Source organism: Phocoena sinus, chromosome 4, assembly GCF_008692025.1.
Source record: "Phocoena sinus isolate mPhoSin1 chromosome 4, mPhoSin1.pri, whole genome shotgun sequence".
NCBI classification, from domain to species: Eukaryota; Metazoa; Chordata; class Mammalia; order Artiodactyla; family Phocoenidae; genus Phocoena; species Phocoena sinus.
The window spans coordinates 84,970,513-84,988,312 of record NC_045766.1 but is presented as its reverse complement, the minus strand read 5'-3'; the positions used below and the strand labels follow the sequence as shown (position 1 = coordinate 84,988,312).

General features: G+C 38.9%; 1 protein-coding gene across 1 annotated transcript in view; it reads right to left on the bottom strand.

Annotated features, from left to right (window-relative positions):
- Positions 1 to 17,800, bottom strand: part of CFAP44 (cilia and flagella associated protein 44) — a 140,270-nt gene that overhangs the window by 101,848 nt on the left and 20,622 nt on the right. The window contains exons 4-8 of the mRNA XM_032630144.1: positions 17,108 to 17,270; positions 15,193 to 15,295; positions 11,069 to 11,285; positions 9,063 to 9,177; positions 6,001 to 6,165 (exon numbers count right to left, since the gene is read on the bottom strand). Coding sequence (XP_032486035.1) covers positions 6,001 to 6,165; positions 9,063 to 9,177; positions 11,069 to 11,285; positions 15,193 to 15,295; positions 17,108 to 17,270 — 763 coding nt within the window. The remainder of the gene's footprint in view (positions 1 to 6,000; positions 6,166 to 9,062; positions 9,178 to 11,068; positions 11,286 to 15,192; positions 15,296 to 17,107; positions 17,271 to 17,800) is intronic.

The following is a 17,800-nucleotide window of genomic DNA, read 5'->3' as shown; positions in this document are numbered from 1 at the left end:
CTACTAATTCTTTCTCTCTACTTTTTCTCCCTTTTATTTTGAGCCGTGTGGATGAAAGGCTCTTGGTGCTGCAGCCAGGAGTCAGTGCTGTGCCTCTGAGGTGGGACAGCCAACTTCAGGACACTGGTCAACAAGACACCTCCCAGCTCCACATGATATCAAATGGCGAAAATCTCCCAGAGATCTCCATCTCAACGCCAGCACCCAGCTTCACTCAACGACCAGCAAGCTACAGTCCTGGACACCCTATGCCAGCAAAACAGGAACACAACCCCACCCATTAGCAGAGAGGCTGCCTAAAATCATAGTAAGTCCACAGACACCCCAAAACACACCACCAGATGAGGACCTGCCACCAAAGAGACAAGATCCAGCCTCATCCACCAGAACACAGGCACTAGTTCCCTCCACCAGGAAGCCTACACAACCCACTGAACCAACCTTAGCCACTGGTGACAGACACCAAAAACAATGGGAACTACGAACCTGCAGCCTGCAAAAAGGAGACCCCAAACACAATAAAATAAGCAAAATGAGAAGACAGAAAAACACACAGCAGATGAAGGAGCAAGATAAAAACCCACCAGACCTAACAAATGAAGAGGAAATAAGCAGTCTACCTGAAAAAGAATTCAGAATAATGATAGTAAAGATGATCCAAAATCTTGGAAATAGAATAGACAGAATGCAAGAAACATTTAATAAGGACCTAGAAGAACTAAAGATGAAACAAACAACGATGAACAACACAATAAATGAAATTAAAAATACCCTAGATGGGATCAATAGCAGAATAACTGAGGGAGAAGAACGGATAAGTGACCTGGAAGATAAAATAGTGGAAATAACTACTGCAGAGCAGAATAAAGAAAAAAGACTGATAAGAACTGAGGACAGTCTCAGAGACCTCTGGGACATTAAATGCACCAACATTTGAATTAGGAGTTCCAGAAGAAGAAGAGAAAAAGAAAGGGACTGAGAAAATATTTGAAGAGATTATAGTTGAAAACTTCCCTAATATGGGAAAGGAAATAGTTAATCAAGTCCAAGAAGCACAGAGAGTCCCATACAGGATAAATCCAAGAAGAAATATGCCAAGACACATATTAATCAAACTGTCAAAAATTAAATACAAAGAAAGCATATTAAAAGCAGCAAGGGAAAAACAACAAATAACACACAAGGGAATCCCCATAAGGTTAACAGCTGATCTTTCAGCAGAAACTCTGCAAGCCAGAAGGGACTGGCAGGACATATTTAAAGTGATAAAGGAGAAAAACCTGCAACCAAGATTACTCTAACCAGCAAGGATCTCATTCAGGTTTGATGGACAAATTAAAATCTTTACAGAGAAGCAAAAGCTGAGAGAGTTCAGCACCACCAAACCAGCTTTACAACAAATGCTAAAGGAACTTCTCTAGGCAAGAAACACAAGAGAAGGAAAAGACCTACAATAACAAACCCAAAACAATTAAGAAAATGGGAATAGGAACATACATATTGATAATTACCTTAAATGTAAATGGACTAAATGCCCCCACCAAAAGACACAGACTGGATGAATGGATACAAAAACAAGACCCATATATATGCTGTCTACAAGAGACCCACTTCAGACCTAGAGACACATACAGACTGAAAGTAAGGGGATGGAAAAAGATATTCCACGCAAATGGAAACAAAAAGAAAGCTGGAGTAGCAATTCTCATATCAGACAAAATAGAGTTTAAAATAAAGACTATTAGAAGAGACAAAGAAGGACACTACATAATGATCAAGGGATCGATCCAAGAAGAAGATATAACAATTGTAAATATTTATGCACCCAACAAAGGAGCAAATCCTAATAAATACTAACAAATACTAACAGCCATAAGAGAGGAAATCGACAGTAACACATTCATAGTAGGGGACTTTAACACCCCACTTTCACCAATGGACAGATCATCCAAAATGAAAATAAATAGGAAACACAAGCTTTAAATGATACATTAAATAAGATGGACTTAATTGATATTTATAGGACACTCCATCCAAAAACAACAGAATACACATTTTTCTCAAGTGCTTATGGAACATTCTCCAGAATAGATCATATCTTGGGTCACAAATCAAGCCTTGGTAAATTTAAGAAAATTGAAATTGTATCAAGTATCTTTTCCGACCACAACGCCATGAGACTAGATATCAATTACAGGAAAAGATCTGTAAAAGATACAAACACATGGAGGCTAAACAATACACTACTTAATAACGAAGTGATCACTGAAGAAATCAAAGAGGAAATCAAAAAATACCTAGAAACAAACAACAATGGAGACACGATGACCCAAAACCTATGATATGCAGCAAAAGCAGTTCTAAGAGGGAAGTTTATAGCAATACAAGACCACCTTAAGAAACAGGAAACGTCTCGAATAAACAACCTAACCTTGCAACTAAAGCAATTAGAGAAAGAAAAACAAAAAAACCCCAAAGTTAGCAGAAGGAAAGAAATCATAAAAATCAGATCAGAAATAAATGAAAAAGAAATGAAAGAAACAATAGCAAAGATCAATAAACCTAAAAGCTGGTTCTTTGAGAAGATAAACAAAATAGATAAACCATTAGCCAGACTCAACAAGAAAAAAAGGGAGAAGACTCAAATCAATAGAATTAGAAATGAAAAAGGAGAAGTAACAAAAGACACTGCAGAAACACAAAAGATCATGAGAGATTACTACAAGCAGCTCTATGCCAATAAAATGGACAACCTGGAAGAAATGGACAAATTCTTAGAAATGCACAACCTGCCAAGACTGAATCAGGAAGAAATAGAAAATATGAACAGACCAATCACAAGCACTGAAATGGAAACTGTGACTAAAAACCTTCCAACAAACAAAAGCCCAGGACCAGATGGCTTCACAGCCGAATTCTATCAAACATTTACAGAAGAGCTAACACCTATCCTTCTCAAACTCTTCCAAAATATAGCAGAGGGAGGAACACTCCCAAACTCATTCTACCAGGCCACCATCACCCTGATACCAAAACCAGACAAGGATGTCACAAAGAAAGAAAACTACAGGCCAATATCATATAGATGCAAAAACGCTCAACAAAATACTAGCAAACAGAATCCAACAGCACATTAAAAGGATCATACACCACGATCAAGTGGGGTTTATTTCAGGAATGCAAGGATTCTTCAATATATGCAAATCAATCAATGTGATAAACCATATTAACAAATTGAAGGAGAAAAACCATATGATCATCTCAATAGATGCAGAGAAAGCTTTAGACAAAAATCAACACCCATTTATGATAAAAACCCTCAAGAAAGTAGGCATACAGGGAACTTTCCTCAACATAATAAAGGCCATATATGACGAACCCACAGCCAACATCATCCTCAATGGTGAAAAACTGAAAGCATTTCCACTAAGATCAACAACAAGACAAGGTTGCCCACTCTCACCACTCTTATTCAACATAGTTTTGGAAGTTTTAGCCACAGCAATCAGAGAAGAAAAGGAAATAAAAGGAATCCAAATCGGAAAAGAAGAAGTAAAGCTGTCACTGTTTGCAGATGACATGATACTATACATAGAGAATCCTAAAGATGCTCCCAGAAAACTACTAGAGCTAATCAATGAATTTGGTAAAGTAGCAGGATACAATTTAATGCACAGAAGTCTCTGGCATTCCTATACACTAATATTAAAAATCTGAAAGTGAAATCAAGAAAACACTCCCATTTACCACTGTAACAAAAAGAATAAAATATCTAGGAATAAACCTACCTAAGGAGAAAAAAGACCTGTATGCAGAAAATTATAAGACACTGATGAAAGAAATTAAAGATGATACAAATAGATGGAGAGATATACCATGTTCTTGGATTGGAAGAATCAGACTTGTGACAATGACTCTACTACCCAAAGCAATGTACAGATTCAATGTAATCCCTATCAAACTACCACTGGCATTTTTCTCAGAACTAGAACAAAAAATTTCACAGTTTGTATGGAAACACAAAAGACTCCGAATAGCCAAAGCAATCTTGAGAACAAAAAATGGAGCTGGAGGAATCAGGCTCCCTGACTTCAGACTATACTACAAAGCTACGGTAATGAAGACAGTATGGTACTGGCACCAAAACAGAAAGATAGATCAATGGAACAGGATAGAAAGCCCAGAGATAAACCCACGCACATATGGTCACCTTATCTTTGATAAAGGAGGGAGGATGTACAGTGGAGAAAGGACAGCCTCTTCAATAAGTGGTACTGGGAAAACTTGACAGGTACATGTAAAAGTATGAGATTAGATCACTCCCTAACACCATACACAAAAATAAGCTCAAAATGGATTAAAGACCTAAATGTAAGGCCAGAAACTATCAAACTCTTAGAGGAAAACATAGGCAGAACACTCTATGACATAAATCACAGCAAGGTCCTTTTTGACCCACCTCCTAGAGAAATGGAAATAAAAACAAAAATAAACAAATGGGACCTAATGAAATTTCAAAGCTTTTGCACAGCAAAGGAAACCATAAACAAGACCAAAAGACAACCCTCAGAATGGGAGAAAATATTTGCCAATGAAGCAACTGACAAAGGATTAATCTCCAAAGTTTATAAGCAGCTCATGCAGCTCAATAACAAAAAAACAAACAACCCCATCCAAAAATGGGCAGAAGACCTAAATAGACATTTCTCCAAAGAAGATATACAGACTGCCAACAAACGCATGAAAGAATGCTCAACATCATTAATCATTAGAGAAATGCAAATCAAAACTACAATGAGATATCATCTCACACCAGTCAGAACGGCCATCATCAAAAAATCTAGAAACAATAAATGCTGGAGAGGGTGTGGAGAAAAGGGAACACTCTTGCACTGCTGGTGGGAATGTGAAGTGGTACAGCCACTATGGAGGTCAGTATGAAGGTTCCTTAAAAAACTACAAATAGAACTACCATATGACCCAGCAATCCCACTACTGGGCATATACCCTGAGAAGACCATAATTCAAAAAGAGTCATGTACCAAAATGTTCATTGCAGCTCTATTTACAATAGCCCGGAGATGGAAACAACCTAAGTGCCCATCATCGGATGAATGGATAAAGAAGATGTGGCACCTATATACAATGGAATATTACTCAGCCATAAAACGAAATGAAATTGAGTTATCTGTAATGAGGTGGATAGACCTAGAGTCTGTCATACAGAGTGAAGTAAGTCAGAAAGAGAAAGACAAATACCGTATGCTAACACATATATATGGAATTTAAGGGAAAAAGTGTCATGAAGAACCTGGGGGTAAGACAGGGATAAAGACACAGACCTACTAGAGAACGGACTTGAGGATATGGGCAGGGGGAAGGGTGAGCTGTGACAAAGCGACAGAGAGGCATGGACATATATACACTACCAAACGTAAGGTAGATAGCTATTAGGAAGCAGCCGCATAGCACAGGGAGACCAGCTCGGTGCTTTGTGACCGCCTGGAGGGGTGGGATAGGGAGGGTGGGAGGGAGGGAGACGCAAGAGGGAAGAGATATGGGAATATATGTATATGTATAACTGATTCACTTTGTTATAAAGCAGTAACTAACACACCATTGTAAAGCAATTATACCCCAATAAAGATGTTTTAAAAATACATAAAATAAAAACAAATCGATATCTAAAGCAAAAAAAAAAAATATTGTGCTAAGATGGATATTCATTTTCCGAAGCTACTACTGATATATCAACAGAATCAAAATAACAAAAGGTCCCCTCAGAAAACTTCAGTGTCAAGATGTAAATGAATTTTGACTAGAATTTAAATATTTACCACAAGAGAAGCATTATTTAAAATGAGGTGGCCCTAGGAGTAAATGACCACTGATCTCCTTCATCAAGTGACCTTTGTGAGAAATAAAAATCTGATAAAACCCACAGGGTGATCTGCAAGGTTTTGATGTGGGTGCTACTGTCCAAGTGTAAAGAAAACTTACCCTAACACATCCATCTGACCCGATGGTGATGACTTCACCCTCGTCCAGCATTATCTGGTTAATGGGACCCTGGTGACAAGGCTTGCCTGCAGCTCGACTCAGCTCGACTTTGATGTGGCCACCTTCCCAAAGCAGCATGTTGCCCCATTCTGACCCTGAGAGCACCTGGCAGGTGTGCGGAAAGGAAAGAACGTGCATGAAGACAGACAAACGTGTATAAATGCTTCAAAGAGCTGGTGAGACTTGTTTCTAAAGATTTTTCTTGGTTATGAAAGTAAAAATTGTTTTAATTTTTAAAATAATAAAATACAGCTATGAAAATTCACTACCCCAGAAACAACCACTTGTCACATTTTGACATATTTGCTCCTAGAGTTATATATAGTTTTACCTCATTGTGTATGCTGGTTAATTTTTCAAACATATCTGCAGTAGATTTCTTTGTACATCTCTTAAGGACACAACCCAGGAGTGGAATTACCAGGTCAAAATTTAGAGACATGTTTAAAGTTCTTGATAGATGAAATTCTACTTTTTAAGAGTGATAATATCAAATGTTATGTTTGATAATTGTGAGGTCAGTACTGAACTCCGCAAATTATAGCAGAATTCAATTTCAAATAAGGATGATCATCTAGAACCACTTCACATTAATGCACTTAATCCAGCACTTCCCAAAGTATGTACCACCAAACACTAGTTCTTAAGATGTTTAACTAATATAATAAGTAATACTAATTGAATATGGACTCCATGCCAAGCAGTGCTTGAGCACTTAACATATGTTGTTATTTAATCCTAAAAACCGTATGAACTAGGTACATTTACCAAGGATACCATGTGCTGTTGTACAGGTTGGGTACTTTATTTTCCCAGAAGAGACAGTTTTTCTCATTTGCACAAAGGAACCATCTGGGCTGATGATGGAAGTCCTGACTATTACTATCCCCATTTTATAAAGTAAAAAAACTGAAGCACAGAACAGTTAAGTACATTGCCCAAAATTACTCAGAGGAGTCAGGGTTCTAAACCACGCGCTATGGCTCAAAACCTCCCATTCCAACTAATGCTGCCTCAAAAGACATATGCTAGGAAAAACAAAGTCAAACAGGTTTCTTTTCTCTAGGACCCCTTGGAAGCGTTTTTTTCTTTTTTAAAAAATTAATTAATTTATTTATTTTTGGCTGTGTTGGGTCCCCGTTTCTGTGCGAGGGCTTTCTCCAGTTGTGGCAAGCGGGGGCCATTCTTCATTGCGGTGCGCGGGCCTCTCACTATCGTGGCCTCTCTTGTTGCGGAGCACAGGCTCCAGACGCGCAGGCTCAGCAGTTGTGGCTCACGGGCCCAGTCGCTCCGTGGCACGTGGGATCCTCCCAGACCAGGGCTCGAACCCGTGTCCCCTGTATTAGCAGGCAGACTCTCAACCACTGCGCCACCAGGGAAGCCTCCCTTGGAAGCTTTAATACAGAAGTGTTCACTGGGAATCACCATGAGAAATTTCTAGCTGCAAAGGAATTTGACCAGGAAAGTCTTTTCATAGAGTTTCTGTGCAAAAGAATGTTGCAGGCGATGCCCTTTGGGGAACTCTGATCTAATTCTTGCCTGCCTGCTCGAGGACTCTGCAGCCCCATTTTCCTCTCACCTAGAGGAACTTATGACCTTACTCAGTCTTTTCTACTTCTCCAGTCTACCTATGCTTATCTATTCTACCTATTTTACCTATTAAGCCTCCGCCCACTTGTCTTTACTTAGACTTTTTTTCTGTCCAGTAACTAAAACCACCAAAAGTCACCAAAGCCTGTAAGTCATTTCTTTCTGAAATGTCACTCATGTCTAGCTTCCCTCTTCCATTTGTCCTGAGAAAAGTCCAGACTCTCATCATCTCTTCTTACATAAAAGCAGTATCTTCCTTCTGAGCTCATCTCCTTGACTCCACATTTCCCTTCTAATATGCTTGGCATTTGTGGCCAAATTTATATATAACTTCTTTCATTTGCAACTCTACTCTTCCAGAACCTAATAGTTCCACCTGGCTGTTCCAGTCCTCATACACTAGGGCCCCACCATACTTCTCAATCTCATTTCCCACTCCTTCCCAACATGAGTACTCCAATTAATCTTCTAAGTATGTAATATTTACTCCTAACTCTAAATATTTCCTTTTGCGGCTCTTTCATTTAAAATGGGTTCTTTTCTCCCCTACCTCTACACAAACTCTTCTGAACCTTTTTCAGATATATCTCATACCATGTTTTTAATGATCTTTAGCTTAATTCTTACAGAATTTGAAGCTGGAATGATTTATTATCATCTTATAGGTTTGGATATATAATTTATAATTTAGCCAGCACCCAAGACTTTTTATTTCCTACCATACACCATGATTTCAAATTAAGAATATTCCACTAGGCAGTGACTAGACCATTTGGTTCCTCAGAGTAATATTTGTATGTTGGCATTTTCTTATAACTGAGATGACCACAAATAATACTATATAACTCATCCTAACAGGAAGCCTTATACAATATTAATGGAGAACTGATCCTATAGGCAATATGTCTATAAATTTTATAAGCAGAAGAAGAAACTAACAGATTAAAATTGCAGTGTTGTAGATGTCACTATACAGTGGCTCAATCTTCCTGAACAATAATTTGATATAAAAGCAAAAGACTCAAGACTGTATATAACCTTTGACCCAGTAAGTCTTCTTGGAGGATCATGGCAAAGAAGAGAGAAGGGAAAGATAAACATTATAAACATTGCAACTCCATGACACAGTTAAAAGTGACAAGTCACTATGTTAATATATGAAAATGCTCACATACTTTATATGTGTATATAATATTTAGTAAAGACAAAATGATATGTACATGTGGATTATGACAATTTCACAGAATTAAAATTGATAATCTGAAAAGGTAAAATTAAATGCTCATTATATTTGCAATTATAGTATCTGTTATTGCCAATATTGGCAGTGCTTTTTAGACTGCTTTCATATATGTATATCACTTCATTTCATTTCAATAATTTCATTATTGTAGAATAGTAGCTGTACTCACCTTCCCATCTGGGAGCTCCATGTAACCTTCTATATCATTAGTGGCTGTTTTGCCAAATCGACCCAATGAACCCTGAAGCTTGAGGCCAGTGAATGTTAGAGCCATTTCCCAGAACCTGCCAACAAAAGAGCCTGAATGTACCTCAAAGAAATTTTATTTATTTTAATTTTAATATCACCCAAACATTTAACATATTTCATAGTCACATATTATTTCATTTATCCATTCATTCAATTAAAATGTATTAAGTATCAACTACTTGTCAGGCAAAGTTCTAGGCAATATGAATTCGGCATCGAGCAAAATAGTCCAAAAAGGAAAAATTCCATGCCTTTGCAGATCTTACATTTTAGAGTTGTGTTTTCCTATGCAATAGCCACACATTTGACTATTTTAATTTAGACTTAAAGTAATTAACATTAAATAAAATTTAAACATCAGTGTTTCATTCAGACTGACCAGTTTCAAGTATTCAATAGCTACATGTGGCTACTGTCTACTAGATTGGCCAGCACAGAACACTCCCACCGTAGCAGAAAGTTCTACTGCATAGTACCACTTTAGAGGATACAAAAGTTTTCCAAAAGTTCTAATTTACTTGTTGTGTAACTTTGAGTGATTTTCTTGATCACACTGTACTTTCATTCGCTCATGTGTAAAATGAGAATATTATTTGCACCAACCTCATGAAATTGAAAAACTCTTTTAGAACAGTGCCTAGCACATAAGGTCAATCAATGTTAAGTTACTAATATTTTCTTATTCATAATCTGAACAAATCAATAGTCAGAATGATGAAAAACCATGTAGAAAAAAGAAAGAATCTGGCCTACCAACTGGATGTAGAATAGATAATGGACAGTATCAACAAGCCAATAATATGAAGCCAAGAGCCTAAATGACCAACACCCTTCTCCAAGGCTGTTGTAGGTCCCCTGATCATATGTTTCCATTTCCTGTTTCTTTTACAGCACACCACACATGAAATTGTTCAAGGTCTATCTTTCCCCAAAGACATAGTACATAGAAAATATGCACTCTACGCATAGCACAGGGAGATCAGCTCGGTGCTTTGTGACTGCCTGGAGGGGTGGGATAAGGAGGGTGGGAGGGAGGGAGATGCAAGAGGGAAGAGATATGGGAACATATGTATAATTGATTCACTTTGTTATAAAGCAGAAACTAACACACCATTGTAAAGCAATTATACCCCAATAAAGATGTTAAAAAAAAAGAAAATATGCACTCTAGTAAGCAATGGAAAAATTAGAATTTTTTAACCTATAGCCAGCAGAGAGTTAGTTGACAATTCCCCCAAGATTTAAAAATCTGTTCAATTATTCTATATTTCAAAAGGACCAGACTTAAATTGGAATGAAAAGAATTTAAGATAGATTAAAAAAACCTCTTTCTCATAAAGAGACACTGGGAATCAAGTTAAGGGCAGCTCGAGAGTATTGCTAGAAGGTTGTTAAATAAAGGACAAAATCAGTTCCATCCTAAACAAAGAACAAAGGGTATATAATATAGTGGAAAACACCCAGAGACCTGAGATCAAGAGTAGGCTCTGTTACCATTTAGTATTGAGGGTCCTGCATCAGGAATGGTTGTTATAATTCTTATTCTACAAGTGAAGACTGAGTTCAGAGACATCAAGATGACTTATCCATCTCACAGTATCACTACAACACATTGAACAGTGGATATGAAAGTTCAATATGAACTTGGACACAGCACGCCAATGTTAGTAAGACATTATACAAACTCTCTTAGGAAGTGAAGGCAGCAAGCAAAATTCAAAAGCCCTTCTTTTATCTATGCTGGTTTCAGTAATAAAATCTCCATACCCAACTAGAAAAGCTGCACTACAGTTAGTTTTTTAAATAACACATTTTAAAATTATCCTAATGTTAACAACATCAGCAAAAATGTCTCCAGCTGGTCAATCCTCTTAGAAAAGACCCTAACAATAAACGACTAGCACCTGTATCAGTCATGCAACCTACTTGATGTGGCCGGATCCCGATGTAGTAAGCTGCTCGTCATCTTCAGGATTGAAAGTAACCTTGAAAACTTCCTGGGAAAAAGCTTTTGTCCTCAGTAGGGGCTGCTCTTCTTTCCAATCCCAGATTGTCAGTGTGTGGTCAGGGTTGCCACCAACAGAGGCCAGCAAGGTACCATTGCAGTTAAAGTCTACACATGCATAGGCCAGATCAGTCCCATCTGAAAGGATGAAAAGATGAATGCAAGTCTAATGAACACGGACAGCACTTACTTTTCAAAAGTGTATTAGTTAAATCAAAAAAAGGAGAGAGAGCTTCCCTGGTGGCGCAGTGGTTGAGAGTCCACCTGCCGATGCAGGGGACACGGGTTCGTGCCCCGGTCCGGGAGGATCCCACATGCCACGGAGCGGCTGGGCCTGTGGGCCCGGAACCTGTGCTCCGCGGCAGGAGAGGCTACAGCAGTGAGAGGCCCGCGTACCACCAAAAAAAAAAAAAAGAGAGAGGGCTTCCCTGGTGGCGCAGTGGTTGAGAGTCCGCCTGCCGATGCAGGGGGCGCGGGTTCGTGCCCCGGTCCACGAAGATCCCACGTGCCGCGGAGCAGAAGGCCCATGAGCCATGGCCGCTGGGCCTGCGCGTCTGGAGCCTCTGCTCCGCGGCGGGAGAGGCCACGGCAGTGAGAGACCTGCGTACCACAAATAAATAAATAAATAAAATTTTAAAAAGAGAGAGAGAGAGCACCCTTAGTGGTGTGCATTGGTGGAAGAATGCCAAGACTCCCCTAAAGAAACAATTCCAAAATCACTCATCACCCTTGGCTGTAGAATGAACTACATGATATGGGGGGAGCGGGGGAGGGTGAAGAAATCTTAATCACACTTTGCATGAGAAAAACACTTTGAGAATACATTCTACTTTATGAAGTGGGGAAGGGTGACACAAAAGCATATTAGACAGCAGAGAGAAATCAATTTAAAATCTGTCCCTGAAAATTTCACAAAAACTGATGACTTCAGTTTTCTGGTTATGCATGTGAGGAGCTAAGAAATCACCATTCCATCCTAACAACAAGTAAAAAGCTGAACAGACTGAAAAATCAACAGCTCTTCTTGGATCTATACGAGACGAAAGGAAACAGGGCAAACCCCTGCCCCCAAGAATGAAGAGACCACCAGGTAAATACAGGGATTTGCAACTCACCAGAGCAGAGGCTTCCAAGCAGCAACAGCCAGAACAGCTCAAGGAACCACTGCCGGTGAAGTAAAACACGAACTCTAACTGACGAATTGCTGGAGGCTCAGTGTGGACAAGTCTGAGAATTAAAAACTCCAGGGGGACCCAGTCATAAGGTGGCCCCAACAATATTGTGAGATTTACCTCCAGGAGTTGACCAGATTCCTAACGTAAAAATACCTAGAAAAATCCCCCCAGGCTTCCAACAGAAGGAGGGGAAAAGGAACCATTTTGAAATACCCGAGAGCCTCTGTTCTTCTTAATAAGGTCTGCCCTCAGGGGAAACTAATTAAACCAGAGCCTGACCGGCTGGAATGTTATCAGAGCTTAACTGACCTGGAGAAGGAAATATCCAACCCAGCCCACTCTAGCCATCCTGTCCTACCTAAGGGGGGAGGAAAATGCTGAGAAACATTTGTGAAGTTCACAGTCCAGAGGCATAGGCTCACCAAAAAACTGAGACCTAATCCCAGGACTAGAGAATGCTTCCCCTGCCCCACACCTTACCACCAGGTGACTAAAGTCCTACTTAAGGCAGTTCTTTTTACCCAGTACATCATGTCTCGCTACCCAGAAAAAAATTACAAGGCATACCAAAAAGCAAAAAAAGACAGTTTGAAGACACAAAGCATGCAGCACAACCAGACATGGCATAGATGTTGGAATTGTCATATTGGGAATTTAAAACAACTCTAATTAATATGCTAAGGGCTCTAACAGATAAAGTAGACAACATAGAAGAGCAGATAGGCAATGTCAGCAGAGAGATGGAAATCCTAAGGAAAGAACCAAAAAGAAATGCTAGAGATAAAAAAAAAAACCACTGTAACAGAAATGAAGAATGCTTTTGATGGGCTCATTACTAGATTGGACACAGCTGAGGAAAGACTCTTAGCTACAGGATATCTCAATAGAATCTTCAAAAACCAAAAAGCAAAGAGAACAAAGACTGATAAAAACAGAACAGAATATCCAAGGGCTGTGGGACAACTACAAAAGGTGTAATGTATGTGTGGTGGGAATACCAGAAGGAGAAGAAAGAGGAACATAAGAAATATTTAAACCAATAATGACTGAGAAATTTCCCAAATTAATGTCACACACCAAACCATGGATCCAGGAAGCTCAGAGATCACCAACCAGGGTAAATGCCCAGAAACACTACAGAAAATGAAAGATACAGAAAAAAAAATACTGCAGATAAAAGAAAAAGAGGGGGGACAAAAATCTTACCTAAAAAACACTAACCTAGAATTCTGCGCCCTGAAAAATTATCCTTCAAGGGTGACAGATAGGGCTTCCCTGGTGGTTGAGAGTCCTCCTGCCGATGCAGGGACGAGGGTTCGTGCCGCGGAGCGGAGTGGCTGGGCCCGTGAGCCATGGCCGCTGAGCCTGCACGTCCGGAGCCTGTGCTCCGCAACAGGAGAGGCCACAACAGTGAGAGGCCCGCGTACCGCAAAAAAAAAAAAGGTGACAGATAAAGACTTTCTCAGACCAACAAACACTGAGGGAATCTGTTGCCAGGAGACCTGCCTTGCAAGAAATGTTAAAAGAAGTTCTTTAGAAAGAAGGAAAATAATATGGGTCAGAAAATTGGATCTACATAAAGGAAGAGAATCAAAGGAGTAAATGAAAGTAAAATAAAACTTTCATTTTTCTTATTCTTGATTGATGTAACAGATAACTGTTCAAAATAAAAGCAATAATGTATTTGATCATGTATGCTTACGTCTGTGTGTGTTATGTAAGTGAAATGAATGCTTATATATAAGCTTATATGTAACTGAAATGAATGACAGCAGCTAAAATGCCCCTTAATAGGTGAACAGATACATAAGATGTAGTACATCCAGACAATGGAATATTATTGAGCACTAAAAAGAAATGGACTATCAAACCATTAAAAGACAAGGAGGAAGCTTAAATGCATAGTACTAAGTGAAAGAAGCCAATCTGAGAAGGCTACGTACTGTATAATTCCAACTCTATGACATTTTGGAAAAGGCAAAACTATGGAGACAATAAAAGATCAGTGGTTGCCAGAGAGGGTAGGGCAGTTATGAATAGACAGAGCACAGACGATATTTAGGACAGGCTTTGGGAAAACTCCTATTCAGAATACTGAATGATGTTATAATGATGGATATATGTCATTCTACATTTGTCTAAATGAATACAGAACACCACAAGTGAACCCTAAGGGAAACTACGGACTTTGGGTAATTGTGACTGTTAACATCAACTCATCCTTGGTAAAAAATGTACCATTCTGATGAGTTATGTTGATAATGAGTAGGCTAAGCATGGGTGAGGGGAGAGGGTATGTGGGAATCTCTGAAACTTCCTCTCAATTTTATTGTAAACCTAAAAACTGCTCTGAAAAATAAAATCTTTTTTTTAAAATTGACTACTGAAATTAATTATATGGAAAACAGAATTGTAAGATAATTGTGATGGTAATTTATGTGTCAACTTGGTTGGGCTATAGTACCCAGTTATTCAATTAAACACTAATCTAGATGTTGCTGTGAAGATAGTTTGTAGATGTGGTCAACATCTATAATCAGTTAAGATTATCCTTGGTAACCTGGGTGGGCCTCATCCCATCAGCTGAAAGCACTTAAAGCAGAACTAAGGTTTCCCTGAGGAAGCAGAAGTTCTACCCTTAGATGAAGAATCAATTCCTTCCCAAGAATTTCCAGCCTGCTAGCCTGCCCTACAAACTTCAGATTTGCCAGCCCTCGTAATTACGTAAGCCAGTTCCTTCAAATAAATCTCTCATCTCTCTCCCACCAGCTGTGTTGCTCTGGAGGACCCTGACTGCTACAATAATGTTACATCTTCAAAATGTTGTTAACCTTAAATGTGAGATATTTTAAAGATTCTACTAGACTCACCTTGAAGTATTCTGTAGGGCCTCAAAGAAGGATATTCATAAATGATAATCTTTGGGAAAACTCCTTTTTCTGCTACTGTGAAGTAAGTTTTTTGGGGGTGAACCTATAAAAGATAAAATCTCACTAAAGCACTGAAAGGGAGATTATCATATAAATCACTCAGTTAATACAGTATTTAGCATCTGTTACCTTATAGTTTGTTTATTAGGATCCATTCTAATAGAAAACTCAAAACTCGGCATCTAATAAATACTTGACAATGGATATAATTTAAACTGAAAACTAGAAGAATACTCATTTTAAGTTTTACTTTCATTAAGAGAGTCATGTCTTAACTCTACAATTTTTTAAATTGCCATCAGAAGAGCTAGAACAGTGGTTCCCAATCTTTAGCAGGCATCAGAATCACAGGTAGGGCTTATTAAAAGCACAGATTGCAAGCTTTAACACTAGAGTTTCTGATTCAGTAAATTGGGGCTGGGACCTGATATTCTGCATTTACATTTCTAACAATTTCCCAGGTGATGCTGGTGATGCTGAATCTGGGGACCACTCTTTGAGAACAACTAAGTTAGATGAATTGCTTACCCTGCGTTTGGTGTTTTGCTTTATTTTTAATGGAGACCTAGGACAAGCAAGACATCTACTTACTCAACACATAAATTCACCCTGTCTTTTCTGGAAAAAAGCTTATATCCTCCAAAACACATTTCTCATGGCTTTCTCATAGCCTCACAAGAGCATTTCTCATCCACAAATGGATAACTATTTCAGAAAAATTGAAGTGACATGGGCAGTGGAGGAAGGTCCCTGTCACTCTCTGGACACCAGCAAGCCCCAGCACACACGGAGAAGAGCCCCACCGACACACAGCACTCAGGGTTCAGGAGGGTGAGTTTTTAGGGTTAGCATTCTTGTTCACACTACACCCCTAACTACTGACCTCAAACCAAATCATCGTGCCACAAAATAGAAAAACAGACATTTCAAAACTATTGTTGGCCACAAAGTGATAGAAAAATAAGCAGGCTAGATGTTGATCAGTCCTCTGCAGATGCGGGGGGACCTCAGGGCTCATGGTACTTTGAGATGGTCCCGACCAACTTCCTCCACAGAGCCTTCATGTCGGGCCCGTGAATATTTGCAACAGCTGGTGCCACCGTAGCATGTACTTGTATATATATACCTAACTTTTTGGTTTTGCCTCTTTATTTTTTTTTAATTGGCCGTGCACACGACTTGTGATTTCTTAATTCCCCGACCAGGGATTGAACCCGCGCCCCCTGCAGTGGAAGCGTGGAGTTCTAACCACTGAACCACCAGGGAATTCCCAGAGAAGGGCCTTTTAAAATGAGAACAAGTTGATTTAGTATGCTTTTATGCTGAGGATGCCTAAGGAAGTAAAGGCTGAAGATACAAGAAAGAAAACGACTGACGGAGACAGACACCTGAGGAGGAATAAAGAGACAGACTCGAAATCACACACAGATCTTTTTGTCAACTGTTTGAAACTACTGAATGTATAATTTATGCTTCATTTCCTAATGTTCAACTCTTTTATCTGGCACTTAGCTTTAATTATCATGTGAATTATCATTTGTGTTATTCATCTCAGTATTTTTGCAGAATATCAGCATAGCATTTACTGTGAAAAACCTGCATGACTATGGGAAAGTCACTCAACGTCTGTTAGCCCCAGTTTCCTTATCTGCAAAATGAGATGATAATATTATTAATATAATAATATTGCATGGAGCTAATGTCAGTGAACGTAGTGGTTGTCATCGTGAATTGAAAATACCTTAGAATAAAGATTGCTGTGCATCTCATGTAATCCCTCCTCACAGCCTGGCTGGTCCACAGAACAAACAAACACATGGATGGATTTTTGTTTTCTAAGTTACTAAAGGCATACCCCAATGACACCAATTCCCCTGCCACTGCTGCTTCGCAGGTAGGTCTGTTCCTTGGTTTTCAAATTCAGAAGGATCAGCTGGTTCCCAGCTACGTACAACACCATATTGCTGTCCAGAAGTTGTAGGTTGGCCCGCTTTCTGCAGTCATAACCAAAGGAATGTCTGAGGGAAAGTTGCAAAGGAAAACAAGTAAAACAACAACCATCCTAGAGAGGGGAAAATTAACGAAATGAATATATTTTTAAAACCCATACCCTTAGTTAGATAAAGATCCGGGGTTGAAGTAGTTGAATTTTATGCTGAAACTCAGAGTTATTTACTGTATTACTAACGTAATCTTGTTTTTAAATTAGGTGAAAATTCTCACACTCTGATTCAGTCTTTTAGTTTTCCTAGGAAAACCCTGAAAGCACATTAATTTTTTTTGCAATAAAAAATAAACTTTCTATTTGGGTACTATAGAGAGCAAAGTAGTCCCCTAAATAATTTCATTTTCCTCTCTCCTGCTAAAACTAAATCACATTATAATGTGAGAGAGTCTGTCTTTGCCATCTTTGTACTCCCAAAGCCTGTCCAGTTTGTTGACTGAACATAGTAAAAGGATCATGTAGGCCTCTTCCTTGATGCTGAAAGATAAGATGTTTAAAATTCTGACATGTTTGTGAAATTCTGACACACCAGTGACAATGTGA